General features: G+C 37.9%; 1 protein-coding gene across 1 annotated transcript in view; it reads right to left on the bottom strand.

Moving 5' to 3' along the window:
• LOC137974980 (mitochondrial enolase superfamily member 1-like) overlaps positions 1-20,000 on the bottom strand; it is a 21,528-nt gene that overhangs the window by 946 nt on the left and 582 nt on the right. Inside the window, exons 2-15 of the mRNA XM_068822008.1 lie at positions 19,108-19,216; positions 17,721-17,836; positions 17,222-17,308; positions 15,750-15,776; positions 14,956-14,996; positions 12,663-12,694; positions 11,265-11,303; positions 9,601-9,718; positions 8,837-8,924; positions 8,543-8,657; positions 6,000-6,191; positions 3,930-4,029; positions 2,807-2,888; positions 1-1,087 (exon numbers count right to left, since the gene is read on the bottom strand). The exon at positions 1-1,087 is cut by the window's left edge and continues 946 nt beyond it. Of these exons, the coding sequence (XP_068678109.1) occupies positions 962-1,087; positions 2,807-2,888; positions 3,930-4,029; positions 6,000-6,191; positions 8,543-8,657; positions 8,837-8,924; positions 9,601-9,718; positions 11,265-11,303; positions 12,663-12,694; positions 14,956-14,996; positions 15,750-15,776; positions 17,222-17,308; positions 17,721-17,836; positions 19,108-19,216 (1,272 nt within the window). The 3' untranslated portion in view covers positions 1-961. The remainder of the gene's footprint in view (positions 1,088-2,806; positions 2,889-3,929; positions 4,030-5,999; positions 6,192-8,542; positions 8,658-8,836; positions 8,925-9,600; positions 9,719-11,264; positions 11,304-12,662; positions 12,695-14,955; positions 14,997-15,749; positions 15,777-17,221; positions 17,309-17,720; positions 17,837-19,107; positions 19,217-20,000) is intronic.

The following is a 20,000-nucleotide window of genomic DNA, read 5'->3' as shown; positions in this document are numbered from 1 at the left end:
AAAATTTGACTTGAGGACAGAAGTAAACATAAATTGGTTGTTTTCACTGATGTGATTGAAGGCCACATTTCAAGAAAAAGTTGTCATAAAAATATAGTTCAACTCTAGAGGTATAGCCTGAGATACCAACATGGCAGCCGAAACATCATGTTTGAACACTCTTCCATGCTACAAGAAAAAAAGCAAGGTGACACAAACACCAACCCGGTGTTCCTCTTTTATGCTACCTAGTTTAGCCAAAGCGGCAAACATAACTACCACAATCATTGCATTGTATGCATCGTCTTAAACACAAGGTGTAGTAAAACACTTGAGAATAAAAATCAACAATGTCAGGTTGTTGAACGCTGGATATTTCAATGACTCCACGTGATCATTATCATTATCATTATCAATTATGATTGTCATTAGTATCATTGTTAATTATGATTGTCATCATTATCATCGTTACTTATCAGTGATTATTTTCACCAATATCATTATTAATTATTATCATAATTGTCATTATTAATTTATTATCATTGTCATAATTATCATTGTTAATTATCATTGTCATTGTTTTCATTATTAATTTATTATCATTGTCATGATTATTGATTAACGATGTACTGTTTGATCTACATCAGGAAAATGCCACCCAAACTGTGTCATTACCAAACTCCTCACAAATTTTTTTTAATTTTACCCTGAAACCTAAATCTTAATATTTTCATAACTCTTTCATGTACATAAATCTCATCTACTTAGTTATTCAATTACGTTCATAATAATGACATGGAGTCGTCGAAACGTCCCTCAACAACTTTGATATCGTTGATGTTTCACCTTCTGAAACCCGCGGAAAACTACAAAGCTGATCATCGAAAGTCACCAATGAAAAGTCAAACAAAAATGCCTGGAACTCCTCTCCTAAAATTGATTATGTTCATCTCGATTGATCTTCCTTTAACTCAGTGAATTATTATCCTGACAATTCAATCTTGTCTTCGAAGAGACCATTCTTAACAAGCTTTTTCCATTCTGATCCGTTTGGGTATTCATAAGCATCTAGAGATTCCTTCTTCATTTCTGCGCTGTACCCTGGGCTCTGAGAAAAACGAAGAAGTATCAGCCGTCCTGCAAATCCACTTTTGCAGAAAACCATTTTCTTCAACAACAGCAAGAAAACACAACCCCTCATTTTGCCTATTATCCTTATCCTGGATATTTAAACCATTGCCGAGTCGCATTGTCTCAGAGCAAATCGGCTAACTCAGGCCTCGTCCACACATATTCGTTTTCATTTGAAAACAAAACTTTTTCTTTACGCGTATCAGATGAAAACGGAACTTTTCAAAAAGGCTCTCCAGAGTGGCACTTTTTGAAAACGCTGTTTTCGCGTGTACGTGTGGACAGACGAAAGCGGAACTTTTCGAAAACGCTGACGTCACACTATCGGTTCCAATCCACTCCGCGCAATATTATAAACTTATTGAAGATGGCGGACAGGCGCTTTACTTTCTTGTTTTTAATACTTGGGCTTATTTCAAACATAATTGCCCGTTTTCAAGCAAATTTAGCTTTGCTATTTCCTCAAGCTGACTATTCCAGAAGGCGGCAGAACGTTATTAGGTTACTTTCACTACCAGTGTCAAGAGGCAGAAGGTTGAAACGACTTGGTGGTTGTCGGCCTAGACCTCGACGATTTGGCTTAGACTGGCCATACTAGCGCTTGGTGGGACAACTTTCCAGTCCAAATGGTTATCGTAAAAAAGCGAATACTCATACGTCGAGCATGCGCAGTCAGGTTATCGTTTTCAAATCGATTCATCGTATACGTGTGGACAGGCGAAAACGATGCGAAAACGTTACCTGTGGACGCGAACGTTTTTGAAAACGGAACAAAAGGTTGCGTTTTCAAACGAATACGGATAAGTGTAGACGGGGCCTCAATGTTGTACCCAATTCAAATCCCCCGCGGTGAAGATTCTTTTTGTATCACATTAGCATTATAATGTCGCATTCATATTTAAATGTATGGACATACCTAGCACAAAACGTTTTATTCCCAAAGGGTTTGAATTGGGTACAACATTGGGTTACCCGATTTGGTCTATTTCTTGAATTAGCAGACTTTTCTCCACTGGATGAGCATGGTGTCATAGTATTTACTGCTGATCAGCCCAAAAATTCTTTGAGCAACGCGGGCTAGATGAATAAAAATGAACAAGCAGATCATATCCAAAACCGTCGACACTTTGCACGTCGAGACTTTTTCTTTTCAAGTGCACCTAACCTCAAAGAATTTTCTTTGCAAAAGTGAAATGTCTAACGTATATTTTACCTTTGCTTATCTATAGTTTTTTTTTAATAGGCCAAATGAGGTACGAGAGAGTAACAAAGCTGGCATTCATTTGTCCCATGGCCGAGCTAGTGAGAGGTCTGGGTCTATTCCTTCGATGACGTCAAGAACTAATTTACATTACCAAAGTTCTTTTAGAACTATGATGCAAAGTAGTTTATGACGTCGTCGAAGGAATAGGCCACAAAAACTTGTCTTCAAAATGATGAAGACGGCGTCAAAACGTCACCTTTCCTCATTTTTATAGACCCAAGCCCCTTGCTCAGCCCACTCATGGATTCAATAACTGCTTATGTTACCAACTTTGACCAGGCACTAAAAACAAAATTTGACGATAAAATATCACACTATGCGAAAATGTTTCCAAAAGGTGTAGAGATTGATCTTCACAACAAAACGCATTTCTGATTGGGAGCCCTTCAATATGTTGTCCGTCATCTCAAGTAGTGGAAAAGAAAAAATTACCATTGGCACTTTGTAAGATCCATTCTCTGTAACTGCTGGATGAACGAAATGCTCATGAAGATGATCCGCAAATTCTGTTACTCTGAGGAAGGCAAAATTCACAAATATCACAAGTAATTACCTTTTTAAAAAAAAATTCTTCAAAAGCGCGCTACATGTTGACACATGCGCCAGCTCATCTTGGTGGGCCATCTTCGCCGAAGGTGTTCAAATAACCAACGAATGTTGGGCAATGTTGCAAGTCTTGAAAACAAAGGCAAAAACGGCCCGTTCTTTAAAGCCCCTGAAACTTTTAAAGGCCAGATATTCCATTTGTGGAATCACTATCCACTTAAAGACTTCGCGTTTGCCGCAAGATGCGTCAAGTAATCAGGACTGAACGGCATGAGTGGCATATCTGTACGGTATTTTAATACATTGATAAGCCACTACAAATCCCACTTAGATCTCCCGTGCATTTTTAGTGGATTGAACGACGGAACGATGACCCTATCAGTGATAGGTACAATATATAGAAGTGGGACTGAGATCTGCGTATTTAAATAACGAACCGCAAGTTGACTTGTACTGTACGAAAAGAATGAAAGTTAGAAAGGTCTTCGCAGTTAGATAAGCAACTTAGAAAATCAAGACTTTAAAGGGATTCCAATCCATGACCGGGAAATTGCGTTGCACAGCTCTACCCAAATAAGCCACCAAGCCAGCTCGGAGCTGGTTAATTAAGAGTGACATATTTTGTTCATCCGAACCCTGTACCTAAATTACAGAAAGGTCATTCAGCAATAATTATTTTGCGTTCGACGAGTACAAAAACAAAGGACTTATGCAGATTGTATCAAGATTTCTTGGGACGAACGACCGACCGACCGCTCGTGCGACACACACATGGCATCCCTGCACATTTTATAGGGGCGAATCACATCACAGGAGAGAGGGCCTAGGATTGAGACAGGTCCAAGACAAGGAAGTCTTTACCCTGAACTGTTACCAAACGCACTCCATAATAGAGCTTTGCCACTCAACATAATGACTAAATTTTCAAGCTCTTTAAAAGTCTTCCCTTTTTTCCCCCACCTCTCTGCTATCAAAACAGCTTCCTTTTTATGACCTCGTAATTCCTCACCTGTTTTCTAATGACGCCGAGACACAAATGTAGTCAAATATTGAAATATGCTGAATGTATTCACACAAACCGACACCACCCCCATGTGGGCACACAGGAACTGAGGAAAAATGGTTGTAAATGAAAAAGTATCACTCATAACAAATACAAAATAATCGGGGCAAATGTTGCTGCGGATACTACTGCTACAACTGCTTCTGCTGCTACCACTTGCTTTGCTTAAAATCTCTTGCAGTCACAGCCATTCACACTCCACACAACTGATACTGTCACACTACTTCTGCTACTTCTACTCCCTATACAGTAAACACGTGCACCCGTATATAAGAAGACGTTAGTGTAAATAGGTTCTTTTAAAAATGGTATCTACAGTAGTTTTAGGCTATCTAGGTTCTTGAATTGGTTCTTATTTCCACAAAAGATATCTACTCTATGATATGGTATGACTGATTTCCTCTGATGAGGACGCTGATTCCTTTATATTTCATAACCATGGAGAAGAAGTTTTAAACAAGACCTGTGCAGTTTAAAGTGCAATTTTGTTTCTAAAATAAAAACCTGTTCAATATTTTGAGGCTACTGGTAACTCTTATGTAAGTGGGGGTGGGTGTGCGGATGGTATAAAATGAAATCTTTGGCCTAACATGCTCTTAAATTCTAGGTTCTTATAATTATGCGGGTGTTTACTGTACTAGTTGTAGTTGACACTACAGTTAGGCCCGCGTTAATTATAGTTGTACGCGGAATTCAAAGTGTCCAGAGCCCAGGTAGAGGAATGGCCGTTCACAAACGGAGCAGCTAATAGTAGAAGGCAATTAATGGTGAAGCGGGGAGAGAACAAATCACTTTAGCAGGACTGAATATGAAAAGCGCGTTGCATAGTTTGGTGTCGTTGGAAATGTAAGGAGTAGAGGGTTTTCTCAAGGCGGACACGGTGGTGTACCAGTCGAAACTGAAACTAAAGGAAACGAAATGCGGCCACCGTTTTTTTTTTAATGTAACATGCCGCAAGGGATGAAGTTTGTTAGTCTTGAATAAAGTGATGAATAACCACTGCTGTTTAATGTCAAAGCCTTATTTCGCTGTTCTTGGTCTGGATTATGTCATCGCAGTTATAGGATTAAATGACCAAATACTTCGAGTGAAAAATTTGCGTAGAAAATTAGAACCAAATTAGAATTTGGAAATGCTGAGAGTGCTTACAATCCCCAGCAAAGCAGCTACCCGTGACATGGTTTTGTATGTTAATGAGTTTCCCGTGTTGCGATAATTTTTCGACAGTTTAGCAACACTCTGCAGCAGCTTCTATTGTCGCAGCTTTTAGTGCTTTTGTTCCCGTTATTTCTTCTGCTTCTATTTCTGTTTCTATTATTTTACACCATGACTATTTGTCTCAAAACTTATGCATTGACAATATCTGGTTGAAAATACACCTTCGCAATTTTAAGATTCTCGTCGAAACAGATTTTACAAAATTTTACAGGGTTTGTACACTTTTTGTGTCCCAAAATTCCATGACTTTTCCAGGACTTTCAAGGACCATACAAAACAAAATCCATGACCTCGGAAACCCTTATTACGACTGCGAGGGAGACTACTTGAATATACATACGCGTTCCAGAATATGAAATGTCACAGGTTCCAATAGTCCATGTTACAGTGGGGTGCGTTGTTACCTGGCCTATGAATGAAAGTGAGGCTGGAGTTGACCTTGTTTTGACAGAAACCTCACTACTTTTCTTGTGAAAATTCTTACTTTATGGCATGACATACATCATTAACATAAGAAAAGGAGAGAGGTCTGTATCATAACAAGGTGAACACCAGCCTGACTTTAATTTAAAGGCTAAGTAACTGAGCACACAACTGTAAAGAGGTCTATTGCGTTTGCCAAAACTTGAGACAAAAATTTTATTTTGTTTGCGCATAGAGCTAATTTTTTAGGATTTTCCATGACTTGTATTTATTTTCAAGGATCTCCAGGCGTGGATTTTACAAGATTAGAAATCCATGACTTTTCAGGATTTCCATGACCCGTACGAACAATGAAAAAGCAGAAAACACCTGTACCTCCAAACTTCGCGGCCATCAAGAGGACAGACAACACTTCATTCAATCCACCCATTCTACAGCTATCAATCTGACAAAACTGTAATCCTTTGGCTTGTAGGAACTGCTTAAAGATGACTCGATTCTGGCAATGTTCCCCAGTAGCAACACCAATGCCATAAGGCTCTAGTTTCTTTGAAATTTCAGCATGCCCTGTTGAATGCACCGCAATCCTGTCACTAAAAGTCCCCTCATTTTCTTTATAGATTACTTTAAGGTATCCAATAAAATACAAGGTTAAGCAATTATCAAGTGGATCAGATAAGTCAGGTATTGAAACTGCAGGTCTGAAATGATTGTTTAAGGAGGCTCGAAAGGGTTTTTATCTGAGCGAGCGCGCGTAAGCCACACACACAACATTTGCAGACTGCAGTCTGCAGTAGGCTCAGATATATTCTGCCAGCAGAATTTCCAGCAGAATAAGGCATTTTCGAGCAGAATTTGAGCAGAATAAAACAGCGGCACTAATGATATGCATAAAGAGTGTAAGAAAAATTTCAAATTCAATAAAAAACAAATGGAAAATACCTTGTGTTTGATTTGATTATTTGACCTAAAGTAAGATGAATTACATTTTGCTTTGCATAACGAATTTAGAGGTTAGGCCCAGGCTCCCTTTTGTATTTGCAAAGATGTTATATGGCCCGAAGGGAATGTGAGCAGAACAAGGGTGTCCGAGCAGAATTTAGAACAGAATAAGCGATTTTTACGAGCACTACCGGCAGTCAGAATTTATAAGCCATTTTACGAGCAGAATTTATCCAAGCCTAGTCTGCAAATGTCGCACAAAGCTGAAACTGCGCATGACGAGACTGGATAGAGCAGATTTAGTTTTGGCCAGTGAAATCAGACCTGCTACTAGCCACTATGCTAGTAAGCTAAAAAGTTACAGTGTAGTCTCGAGCCCTGCGAGTACGCAATGTGAATGTGCCCTTGCTCAAATACTGGAAAACGTTCTTGAGGTCTGAGAGCAATAAAATAGGGAGTTTAAAGCATGCGACGTTTCTGAGCCGCGGACGGCAACCGGAAATGAACATTTCGAATGCCAGGACAGTAGTGTCTCCCAGATTTTTAACCTAATCATCTCTAATGGAGGAAAGATACTTAGCAATATATAAAGGTGGTAGTGTGACAAGACAAGTTAAAAGGGAAAACAGCTCACTTCCGGTTGCCATCCACGGCTCAAAAACGTCGCGTGCTCATTACTAATCGAGTGCGAGGGCCGTAGCGGGGAATATTAGGGAGCTTAAGCACGCGCGTTTTTGAGAGCGGACGGCAACCGGAAGAGAACATTTCGCGTGTCAAGGCAGTGGTGTATCCCAGATTTTTACACTAATCATCTCAAATGGAGAAAAGATACTAGGGGGTAGCAATGTAAATGTGGTTGTGTGAAGACAAGTTAAAAGGGAAAACAGCTCACTTCCGGTTGCCGTCCGCGTCTCAAAAACGCGCCTGCTTAAGCTCTCTAATTGACAGTACAGACCGGGCGCAGTGAGGTCTGTCCAAAAACGACCGAACTGAATGGTAACCTTATACATATAAAACTACATTCCGTTTGCTATAATAATTATTGTACCGTTGCGATGAAAAAATAAAATACCGCTTTTTCAAAAGTTCAATTGAGTATCGAAAGTAATTAGCGAATTACTTTTGTTTTGCATTACTTCACTCAGTGATTGGTTCAAAGTTCTCGCACCATTTTTTCAACCAATCGGAAGAGAAACCAAAACCAATTGTGGCTCGCGCGTGCACATTTTCCTGCGCTTTGTGTCGGCTACGTGTAATTACTTCGAGTTTTGATTGGTTTACTGGATTGTCTCCGTCCTTTTTGATTGGCCAAAGTAATTACTTTGGTTTTGGTTTCACAACACTCGATCGAAACTCGCTCTAATAATGATAATGATAATGATAATGATAATGGTTTCTTTACAGTATCTCCATAAATACGAAATGGCTCTTCACCTGTAACACATTAATTCAATGAAACTACAATAATAACAATGTCCTTAATTCCAAAATTGCTGAGAGTGACTAAAACTACACTAACCAGTTATTATGTACACTTAAGTTACATAGTTGTTACAGTAGAATTATAAATCACTTCTTAAATCAATTGTTTCGTTCTCAAATTCACAGACCGTGTCGGGGAAGTCACAGGGTCTCCCTTCCGTCATAAGAGTGAGACTTCTAGATTTTACTCCCTCTACTGCCCGACAATTTCATTTGTCAACCGGGAATGGTTCAGGAGTGAAAGGGTTCATGGAATTTTCTCTTAGCATTCAGAAAAAGCCAGGTTGGCAAAGCAATGTAACATTGTAAGTGGGAAAGGAAACTAAATACAAACAGCTGTTCAATGGTATAATATTGTGTACAATATTATTGTACACAAACATTGACAAGTCAGGACATTTTTTATGGTCAGTAACAGAGAGTGAAACATTGTACATGAGGCTTGACCTGGTTCAGGTGGGAATAGACAAGTAACTATATACCCATTAGGCTACCTAGAACATCATCTGGCGATGTCGGTTCTTCAATCCACACCGGCTTAAACTTGGCCAACCGTTTCATGTAATAAACTGCCTCCTCTACCTCCCAGCATTGGTTTGCATCCATTGCCTGGAAACAAAGAAGTGAATTTACTGTTTATAGCAAAACTGAAAAGTAATTGCATTGACCACAACGCTCAGCAAATAAGAAGGAAACCTGATTGACTAGAAGTCCCTATAAAGAGAGAGCTGTCAGGATTGGTCGTCTTGCTAAATGCATAATTTTAAGGCAAATATAAACTCACAAACCAGAAAGTTATCCCATCCAATTTCACTCCTAATTATCTCTGCTCTCCTCATATCATCATCAAGGTTGGATCCAACCTTCATTTTAAACCTGCAAATGACAGAATGTAATGTGGAAAAAATTATACACCATGTAAGATATACCTATAGTACTGCCATAGGTTCTGTTGAACAATGCCTGGCTTGCAATAATTGATGCCACTCTCTTAAGGAAGCTTGAAATCAAAAGTTTTTGAGCCACACTTGCAATACTTGAGATTCTCACCTCTGCCGATATCAAATTCAAATTAATGTTCTAAAAAATGTCACTTTTGGATGTGGTGAGCTGCACATTGAAAGTTTGCTTGTGGGCCTGCTCTGATTATTACGAGTAAGATTTGTTTCTTCACCCTTACAGAAAATTTTTAAAAAGTATCAAGTTTTCATCTTTCTAATGGTGTCTTCATTAAAAACTCAATAATTTTCTCTCATATCACATACAGTATTATTTAATTTTAATTTGGTCACTGAATTAATTTAATGTTTTCCCAAAAGACTGCATTTTAGAGGGTCTTTAAGTGGTGCTTCACCATTTCCATGGCAACAGTTAGGAACTTGCAGACAACCTTTAAAAATGCACCATGATAATAGTATTGAAAAATATCAAAACACTCCCAGCTGAAAGGATCAAGAGTGCTGTAAATCATGTTGCCAACAGAAATCCACTGTGCATGTGGAAAACTTTTTTGTTCACTTAACAGCCCAAAGGAGCTGATTCTTAAACTAACCTTGTCCACCCAGCTTTGAGGTATTTCTGGCACAGTTCTTGCAACTGTGAATCAGTGTACCCTATCCACCCAGCAGAAGTTGTGTATGACGGATACCCCTTGGCAATGATCTCTTCTTCTGTGATTGCAATGTAACACAGAAAGTTAACTTTTATAACACAGAATGTTAACTTAAAAAAAAAAAAAAGTTCTTATTCGGCCCTTCTTTATTGAACACAAAGATGCACTCTAAAAGATACTATTCCTAAGGCAGATGTGGAGCATTTGTCAATAAACTGGTGATTGGTTGTTTTGCAAACAAGCGAACTTTCCATGCAGTTTCCTTCCTTACTTTTTTAGTCAGTCATGAATACACCTAACTTTGTTTTTAATTTTATCTACGGTAATTTTTTTCCTTTCATTTTGTGATTTAAGTCATTTAGCGAGTCATTTTGTTCCAGGAAGGTCCCTCATAAAAGCCCTGTGGTTTCTGGAAGTCTCTCAGCCAAATATATCTTTTATATCTTATGTTTGTGCTATTTATGTACTACTTTTTCTTTTAAAATACTTTTTGACCTAATTTGTGTATTCACTTATTTGTTAGGGGTCTTGGCAAACTGCGAGCCAGTGATCCATGCGAGTCTCGCATTTAAGTCTAAGCACCCATTTCAAATAGCGCTGATAAACACTACTTAATTCTAAGCACCCACTTTAAACGGTTAGCTTTCAATACATGTAACTGCATGGCTCGCTGACATGCATGACTTGCATGTTGACTTGCATATGGCTCACATGTTGACTAATGCATGGCTCGCATCTTGTACAACCTCATTTATCAGTTTATTCGGCCCTTCTTTATTGAACACAAAGATGCACTCTAAAAGATACTATTCCTAAGGCAGATGTGGAGCATTTGTCAATAAACTGGTGATTGGTTGTTTTGCAAACAAGCGAACTTTCCATGCAGTTTCCTTCCTTACTTTTTTAGTCAGTCATGAATACACCTAACTTTGTTTTTAATTTTATCTACGGTAATTTTTTTCCTTTCATTTTGTGATTTAAGTCATTTAGCGAGTCATTTTGTTCCAGGAAGGTCCCTCATAAAAGCCCTGTGGTTTCTGGAAGTCTCTCAGCCAAATATATCTTTTATATCTTATGTTTGTGCTATTTATGTACTACTTTTTCTTTTAAAATACTTTTTGACCTAATTTGTGTATTCACTTATTTGTTAGGGGTCTTGGCAAACTGCGAGCCAGTGATCCATGCGAGTCTCGCATTTAAGTCTAAGCACCCATTTCAAATAGCGCTGATAAACACTACTTAATTCTAAGCACCCACTTTAAACGGTTAGCTTTCAATACATGTAACTGCATGGCTCGCTGACATGCATGACTTGCATGTTGACTTGCATATGGCTCACATGTTGACTAATGCATGGCTCGCATCTTGTACAACCTCATTTATCAGTTTATGCAATTATTTGCATAATATAATTACTTAGTTGGCAAATTTGAGGTAAATAAATAAATAAATAACTAATAATAATAATAGTAATAATAACAATAATAATATCTGCAGTTCAACATATGATTCATTTCATGTATCATTTTGTTTGTTAATAACAATATAATTATAATAATAAAGCACTAATAGTGTCACTAACAATAATAATTGTCATTTACTACCTCTTTCTTTCTTGCCACTTAAGTTCTTCTGAAGAATGTCTTGAGAAATAAGAATACAAAATTAATGTAAGAGTTTGGACAAGACAAAAACAATCATTCATTATGACTGTGATAAATACAGTAAATCTGTTATGTACACTAGAATAAAGATCAAAATTCTCCAAATTAAAAAAAAACCAACAAAAACACAAACAGTTCAACTTAAAGGGTAAGAATTAACTTGATGCAGAAGAGGCTTCATGACAAGTTAATGACTTGAAAAAAGACAAATTAAATTTCAAAAACTAAAAATCAAGTAGCAGCTTGCTATAAGTGTGTCTGTTATAATAAAACTATTTTTATAAAGTTCTATTATACACTGTACAATAAACAATTATTAAGTAAACCAAATACAAAGAGCACTGAATTCTTGATAATATGCATAAAATGACAGTTTTTTCCTAAAGCTGTGAGATTTGACCATGGACAATTTCCAAGCCAGGTCTGTGAAATGAATTTGATCATTTTCTACCACACACAGCTTAAGAAGATTAAGCCCAAATTAGGTTTAAAGAAGGTTAGCCAAGGGTTTCTTTTGCCATTATGTCTCGCTATTCATTAAGCCTTCCTTAGCTTGCTTCAAAATCAGTAATGCATGCAAGGCACAGTTAATTAGCTTTCACTTAATATTAAGAAAATTAAGTCTAAATTGAAGGTAAATAAATTGGGCGAAGCGGAAAATACCATAATACCACCCAAAATTTGAATAACCATTGTTTTTGTTTTCTCTTAATTGGTACCACTGTAAGTTTCACGAGAAACTGGAAACGATATGCTTCTTGAGAATTTGGGTGGATAAACAGAGTATCATGGTATTTTCTGATTCGGGTAATTAAACTTGAGAAAGGAATAGGAGATGTATGTTACACTTAGTTTTAGTTGTTACTTTCCAAAACATGGGAGATTTAGAACAGTGAACAATAAAAAGTATACTGTAAGGTTGCTGTTTGTCATATAACCAGGAAAGTTCCCTTACTCATAATTGTTTCTCATCTACAGGCTAGAAAAATATAGCCGGTTGTTTTGCCAACTAACAATACAGTAATTCACAGCTTGCCATTTTCTGCAAGTGAAAGAGTTTGACAGAATGGAACACCGAGACCATAAATGGTTTCACTGTTCCATTCTGTCAAACTGCCACACATCATGCAAAAACAGCGTCAAGATTTGACAACTAACCAAGTGGGAGCACATTTTCACACAAAGCTGACACACAGTTTATATGACTTGAGGGTGCGACAGATCTCACACTCAACTAGCTGCATGGCTCATAATGGTCAAATTACCAAGCAGTTCAAATCACTGATAAAAGTAGCACTTAAAATAATGTCAAAAGGAAGCCTTTATAGGGTAACAAACCTAGTGCTTCCTCTTTAGTCAGAGCATCAGATCTGAAGATGAAAACTTCAATTTTAAAACCCTCTTACAAATAAAAACAAGAAGGGCTGCAAAGATCCTTTTTTCAGCAAACAGACTGAGATTATTATAATAAGCTCCAAAAGCCTTAAGTTGATAATCATGACTATATTTATCTTACAAGTACACACCCCTCAGAAGTTGTTTTGTATTCTTCACATAAAGTAATAATAAATGATGAGAGTTGTGGCTTCCACTTCCCTTACATTGTGGAAGACAACAAAAAGTCATTCAAGACCGACAAAGTAGCTGACATTTCAGACTGGGAAGCTGCTTTTAAGTGTTCATTTTACAATCACAAGCCATGGGCAAGCCATTGTAAAACCCATGCAGGTCTTCCAGGAATAGCGCTTCATGTGTGGCATAGAGAAAATAACCATTATGATTATATAAATTAATTGCAAAGGTCATTCTGCAATCTTGATCCTGAACAAAAGTTTAGGATAACATTTTAAGTGTATCAGCTAGGATGGGGTATAAAATGTGACTTGAATATTGAATTCCTGTGTGCTCTTGATCTCATGACTTATCAATGTATTTACAAGAGTGACTTGAAACAGTTGAATCTAGATCTATTAATTTGAAGAGCCAGCCGGAACATTTATGCATGTGCAGATGGAATGTTTGAACAAGAGAGAAAAACGCAGTACCTCCGGACATGGCGTCGGAGCGTTGTACCAAACGAGTCATCCTGGGATTTTGGCCTGTGCAATCGCTTTTGGATGCAGTTGGCCCTTCACTGCTTTCAGATACTGACCTTCCTCCCAGTAAAGCATTGAGGGAGAGAAATGTCGGCCCCTAAACCATACGAGACAGATCCCACTCCTACTCACAGCTCCAGACCGCCCATATCAATTTAGCGTAAGGTTTTGATAGCTTAAATATTCACAGGAAAAGTCATTTTCTCTTTCACGTGGTAAGCACTGAAGTCGCGGAATACAAAGTGTATGCACGCGCCCTGCTAAAGGTAATGTACACATATACTTAAAATTTCTTTCATCTCAAATTTCAGGGTAAAAACAATCAGGAGTCATCATTTTTAATAAATGTACTGACAGAGGCAGCTGAGTGCAGCCCAGTGGTTAAGGGAGCTTGCCTTGAGATCCGGTGATCTCGGGTACAAGACCCATTCTGACCATTACCGTAACGTTGAATTTGTTCAGGACTGGTAGTCCCTGGTTCAACTTCTCATCTGCACTTGAAAATTGCTAACTGGTTTGCCTCCGGCCAGTTGGGATTCTTATTTAACAGTTGTTGTTGTTGTTGTTGTGTTCTGTTGTTTCATTGGCCCTGAAAAGCTCTGGGGAGTGGTCAATTAAGTATGTATTGTATTGTATTGTTTTAAGAAAACCTTTAATAAAGTGCAGTGCTACTACAATCAAAAATCACTTCTTGTTTTTATTCCCCCTTTTGCCAATGTTTTAACAGTGTGACAGGTGCCTGGCCTGTCTCCTGTCCTGGCTCCCATGTGCAGGGGCTCTGGGGGTGCAGAGATGGCGCAGTGGTGAGAGCACTCGTCTCCCACCAATGTGGCCCGTGCAAGTTCGATTCCCAGACTCGGCGTATTATGTGGGTTGAGTTTGTTGGTTCTCTACTCTGCACCGGGAGGTTTTCTCCAGGTACTCCGGTTTCCCCTCTCCTCAAAAACCAACATTTGACTTGATTTGCTTTCATTGTTAATTTCACTTTACAGTGTCCCCAATAGACCATTTTTGAATTCTCATGGCAGGACTGGATCTAGCATGGAATGGAGGCTAATGTGGGCAAATTTTTCAAATGCACATTAATTTTCCCGCATTAGCCTCCATTTCATGCTAGATCCAGTCCAACCGTTAGAATACGAAACTGGCATTTGTGCTCCAGCGCTAGAACGACTAGACACTTAAAAAAAGTTCCTTTCCTTTCCTTTCCTTTTTCCTCATTGTTGGGTTGCCAAGATTTCCCAGTCATGGGAGCAGTCTCCATTTACATGTATCAGCTGGTTGCCGATAGTGCAACATAGCTCCTGGATGTCTCAGGGAACCAATCTTTACTTAGCGACAGAGTTGTTACCTTACTGTTAGGAACCCGTTTGATACAAGTAACTACCGTAACTATGAAGTAACATAGTTTCCATTCAGTCAGGCAGTTAGCCGGTTGGTCAGTCAAAATTAATCAGACAAGTTATTCAAATCTATTCAACAACTGATATTATGGAAAAAAGAGGAAAAAAAATTCAAGCAAAATTGATACTTACAGATAACTGAAATCTATTACTGAAACCAGTTGTTCAGGAGACTGAAGAAAATCAAGTAAAATAACAGACCAATAATTATTAAAATAATAATTGTTTTACAGTACAACACAGATGACAAATTGCCAGCAGATTATCTTCACGTACTTGCCCTTTAAAATAATGATAACAACAAACAGAGAAAAGTAACCATCAAGATTGTAGCTGAACTGGTCACTGGTAGTAATAAAGCACCATTTAAATAGAACATTATTGTGTGTAGATTTACTTCCTCACACAATGTTGATTTCAGGAAAATAGGGCTTGCAGTAAGATTTCAACTTGCTCAGGGTAACTCATTTTAGTAGGGCAAGAACTGAGTGGTGAAGAAGCAAGCACATTGGATGTAGCTACAAGTCATTGCTTCCAGTTAACTGCATTGGGAAATCCCCAACACCCAGCCCTTGGTGACAATCCTGGACAATGATCAAGTAGAGAAAGAAACACATAAGTTCCTCAGGCGCTGCAGAAGACAACCAGCAACCAGCTGGTGATTTACAAAGGGGGGTGGCTGAATGAATTTGGGACCAATCAAGACAAATCCAGCTGATGTTCAGAGAGGGGCTTTAATGAACCAGCAGTGACTACAAGTGAAACCACTACTTCAAATTAATAATAGGCCACATCACGTAATTCTTGGAATCGAATAATTCAGTGACTGAACTGCATTATGAAGTCCTCCTGTACTGTAAGTTACAGCAATCAACAAGTCCAACAAGTCAACAAGTCCATCAAGGAACAAAAAGTCTCTCACTCACCATATCTGTAAGCAGTTTCCAAAGAGGCTGAAAATTTGAATGAGCTATAATTCAGTTCGCAAACAATTACTGGTATGCAATAATTGATGCAGGAGAGGCTTCATGACAAGTGAATGACTTGAAAAAAGACAAATTAATTTTCAGAAACCTAAAAATCAAGTAGCAGCTAGCTATAGAATGCACGTTTATTATAGGAAGACTATGAAATTATTAACTATTATACGCTGTCAGAAACCCATAAGGGTTGAAACGTGTAACACGTGTTCACAGCTTCCGAATATTCAGTGCTACATGTAAGTACCATATTTGGAAACCCCTCGCTCCAGTTAATTTCGCGCCAGAACATATTTGGTGGTATTGCGTCACGGTGTTCTTGCGAACTGATTGATTGAATGTTTCTCTCTTGTTGTTCCAAATATCATACTTAGCAAATTGAATATTCAGAAGCTTGTTTCCCAGCACACAAGGGGCTGTTACACGCTTCAACCCTTATGGGTTTCTGACGCTGTATAATAAACAATAATAAATATTGTTCTGGCTTTCAATGTCCGAGGTTAAATTTTGCCTTCGTTTTTTTTTTTCATGTGAACCAGTCACTAATAATATACATGAAAAAATTACTAAGATTCTAATTAGCTAATAGCTGTGAAGTTCAGGTGTAACACCAGTGCAAAAAAGTGTAGTACCAGACGGTGCAAATTACAAGATTTTTCTCATGCCACTTGGAACAAATAAGCAGTTTAATCACTGTTGTAAATTTTTTCAAAGCCTGCAAATTACTGGTTCGTGCAATTTTGGTCGTCTTTGAAAAAAATTTCTCCTGTTTAGTTATTCCAAATTGCACTTGAAATCTTGTGGTTACCTAAACAGGTTACTCAACCTTGTACCTTTAGTTTGTGCATGCAAAAATCAAGTTAACAAAATTGCACATTGTACACCTGGCATAATTGCGCAAAGGCTGATTCATCATTTATAGCGCATGTGTGAAGTTTAAGCCAACATGCATAATTATGTGGCATAATTTGCAAAAAAATGGCGTTATTGAAAGTATTAAAAATAAAGCACGAATATGGTGTATATTACGCTCAAACCATTCACATGCACACATTGTTCACCATAGACCCACACAAAAAGATGTTGATCGAGTGTTTTCGGAAAGGGTCAGTCCGCGAACTGTAGGTCACCTACATGTATGAGAGATCACTTTAATTTATGAGCTCGAACATTTACAAGACTTAGTGAACATAACGAGAATCATTGCCATCACCCTAACTTATTGTAAATAATAAATAATAATCTCTTCGACATCTCTTCTGTCTCTCTTTTTCTTTGTTTGTACATCAGGAAAGTCCAAGTTCACAAAGCTATCCATATAGTTCTTATTAAATTAAATGTTCCTTTTCATTGCAAATTAAATATGCTAAAGGGACAGCTAACAAATTAAGACTTCACACAGCTGATTATCTCATTACCTTGTTTTCCATCTTTGCCCAAATGTCCCACAAAGCATTGACAACAGCTGCTAGAGCAAGATGAATGACACCTTTCTCTGGACCAAGCTTAATTGAAAGAAAGTCAGCTTTAGTTCATAGTTTACAACTTTTCAAAACAATCATTTAAATTTGGATTTTCTAGCTTGCAAAATCATGTAAAAAAGTCCTTCATAGAGGGTGACCTTAGGCTGTGCATTTGTCATTTGGTAAATTAATTCGGGCCTGGCAGGCAATATTAAATTTTTGCAAAAAGTTACATGTACAATAAGTTATGGAATACACTATATTGCATACCCAAGGTTCTCTATAATATTATTATAATTATAGAAAAAACTTAAAACTGAAGCTAACAGCCAAGGATAAAATACAGGGAAATGAATAGTTTTCTTCCCATTGCCTTGAGTCTTCTTGAGTCTTTTGTTCAATGATTTGCAAAATGACAAAAAGAATGAGCAAACAAAGAGGTCAGCTAACATACCCATCTGATCTGGTCTTCACGAGCCAACTCTCGCCAAGTTTTACCAAAATCACTGAAAATCTCCTCAGTTGTTTTTCCAATTAATGCTTCAGCATAAAGTTTGGCAGCTTTCAAGACTAAACAAAAAAATTTATTATTGAATATTGAATAAGCTAGAGCTGAATGTTTGCAGGCAAAAAGATGAAAGGCTTTAAACAGACTGCGTTACAGCATGCAGTCACCCTCTCGAATGATTTTGGTGTACATTGACAACCAGTCTGACCATCAGTTACATGATGTAAATGGCCTTAACTAAATTTCATAGAAATGAAGCTCTTCACAGCCTTTTTGTTGCAGTTTTTGGCCAACTTCCAAATTTCATTTTTGATCCACTTTGTCTTGTTGGACTGCAAGTCAAAAGGTTCTAGATCAATAATGAAATCTCACTCAGATGCACGCAGATAGCATTCATTTAACACATACTGTAATAAACATAAGATAACTTGAATGCACTGAATGGTATACTGGTAATCAGTGCTTTCAAAGTATTAAGCACTGACAGCCAAAGAAAAGCTAGCTTAAAAAAAAGTTACAGTGTACTTCACTCAGAAAAGTCGGCTACTTTTTTATGTCATCAAAAGATGTTTGTGGTAATCAATACACTACAGTAACTGTATTTGGGTACTCAAGAACTATTAAGCATAATAATTATTATAGTGGGAGTCTGGTAAAACCTTCACGAATGAGCAACCATTAGTCAAGACCGGACAAAAAAATATTTATATGAACAGATTTTTATTGCACAAACTTCATGGAGCTCTGTAGGCTCCTATAATTGATTGACCAATCAACCAGTAGTTCACTTTTTATAGGATGTCATTGTGTTTAAATAAAGCTAAATGTAATTTAGGCAAGGTTAATCTCAAGCCGATGTGGCATGCAGCCTTTTTGTGTAAAATGGGTGTGCCTTTATTTTGGGGGCACCTGGAATCCAGCAGGGCTTGCTTGTGCGTGGGTGTGCAATCTTTGCTCGTATTTGCAGGCCATTTTTGTGACTCGTTGTGGTTCATTCATTGAGCCCCACCCTTCGTGAACGTCACAAGGCTACTTGGTCGTGGAGGCGAGTATCCGGTCAGGTACCGGTAAGTCTTTCTTTCCCTGGGCCGTGTTCTAGTATGACAGTACCAGTTATAATGAGTGGCTGCTTTCAGGGTGGTTCCTGGTTGTGGGTTGCTGGGCTTGCAACCTTGGGGTACCTGGATCACAACAGGCCCCTTCTTGCTAACTTTTAAGGCACCATTTCCCCAAGCTCATCAATAATTTTATTGGCAATGAGTTAATTGTAAGGTCAACTTAAATGAATTGTGTTCTTGCTGGAAGGTAAATTTAAATTTTAATGTTACAGTACCTAATTCATTTCCTCGCCCAAGGGTAAATGTCAGTCCATGACCTTCTACGCCAGTTTCTCCGTCCGTTTGGAAAACAACATAAACCGCAGAGTAATCAGGTGATTTGTGCTGTGAAAGTAAAGCAAGCATAAGAATAACCCAGATGCAAGCATGACACACTGAAAAATGTCAGATGCGCTCATATAGATTCTTGCCAAAGTCAGCCCAGATTGACTGACTAACGATTGAGGTCCATACCATTGGGTTGTTAGCACTAGTTTTTTCTGCACTGGTCTTTCAATGCTCTCTGTTTTCTGTGAGCATTGATCGTTTGTTAACCTTTGTGGTGGTTCATTGTTGTCCAGCAACACAAAAGTTACCTTATCTACCCACCTCCTACAGGTAATAGACCATTTTACAATTATTGTAGCTGAGTTACTGGGTAATTCCCATACTGGGAAATAAAAATTTCCAGTATTTGGTTGAAATCTGAAAGACCCTTAGAACAAAAATGCAAAAAAGCTTATCATGTTTTGTACATAATTTGTGGTTTTCCTTGTGTGTATTTTTCCCTTGGCATCGATCCTTCATTTGAAACCAGGTCAACTTAAAAAGACCTTGACAGGCCATAATCTAGTGACTTCTTTACAGGAATTCAGCCAAAGTTATGGCCACCGAGACCTTATTATAGATTTGCATAATTTACTCATATCACATGCAAATCAAATAATTAAAAAAAAACCCAACAACAACAAACCCAAAATCCTGACAAATTATTATCCTCACGAGGTACAAAGTTTCATCACTATGTGACTTCAACTTTTTGTAAACAAGTTACATGCAAAAATACTCCCGCGGGTCTAATTTGCAGGTCATTGTTTCACCAATACAGAAAGTATCCTAAACATTCATT

Source organism: Montipora foliosa, chromosome 11, assembly GCF_036669935.1.
Source record: "Montipora foliosa isolate CH-2021 chromosome 11, ASM3666993v2, whole genome shotgun sequence".
In the NCBI taxonomy this organism is placed as follows: domain Eukaryota; kingdom Metazoa; phylum Cnidaria; class Anthozoa; order Scleractinia; family Acroporidae; genus Montipora; species Montipora foliosa.
This window is presented reverse-complemented; position numbering and strand designations above follow the sequence as displayed.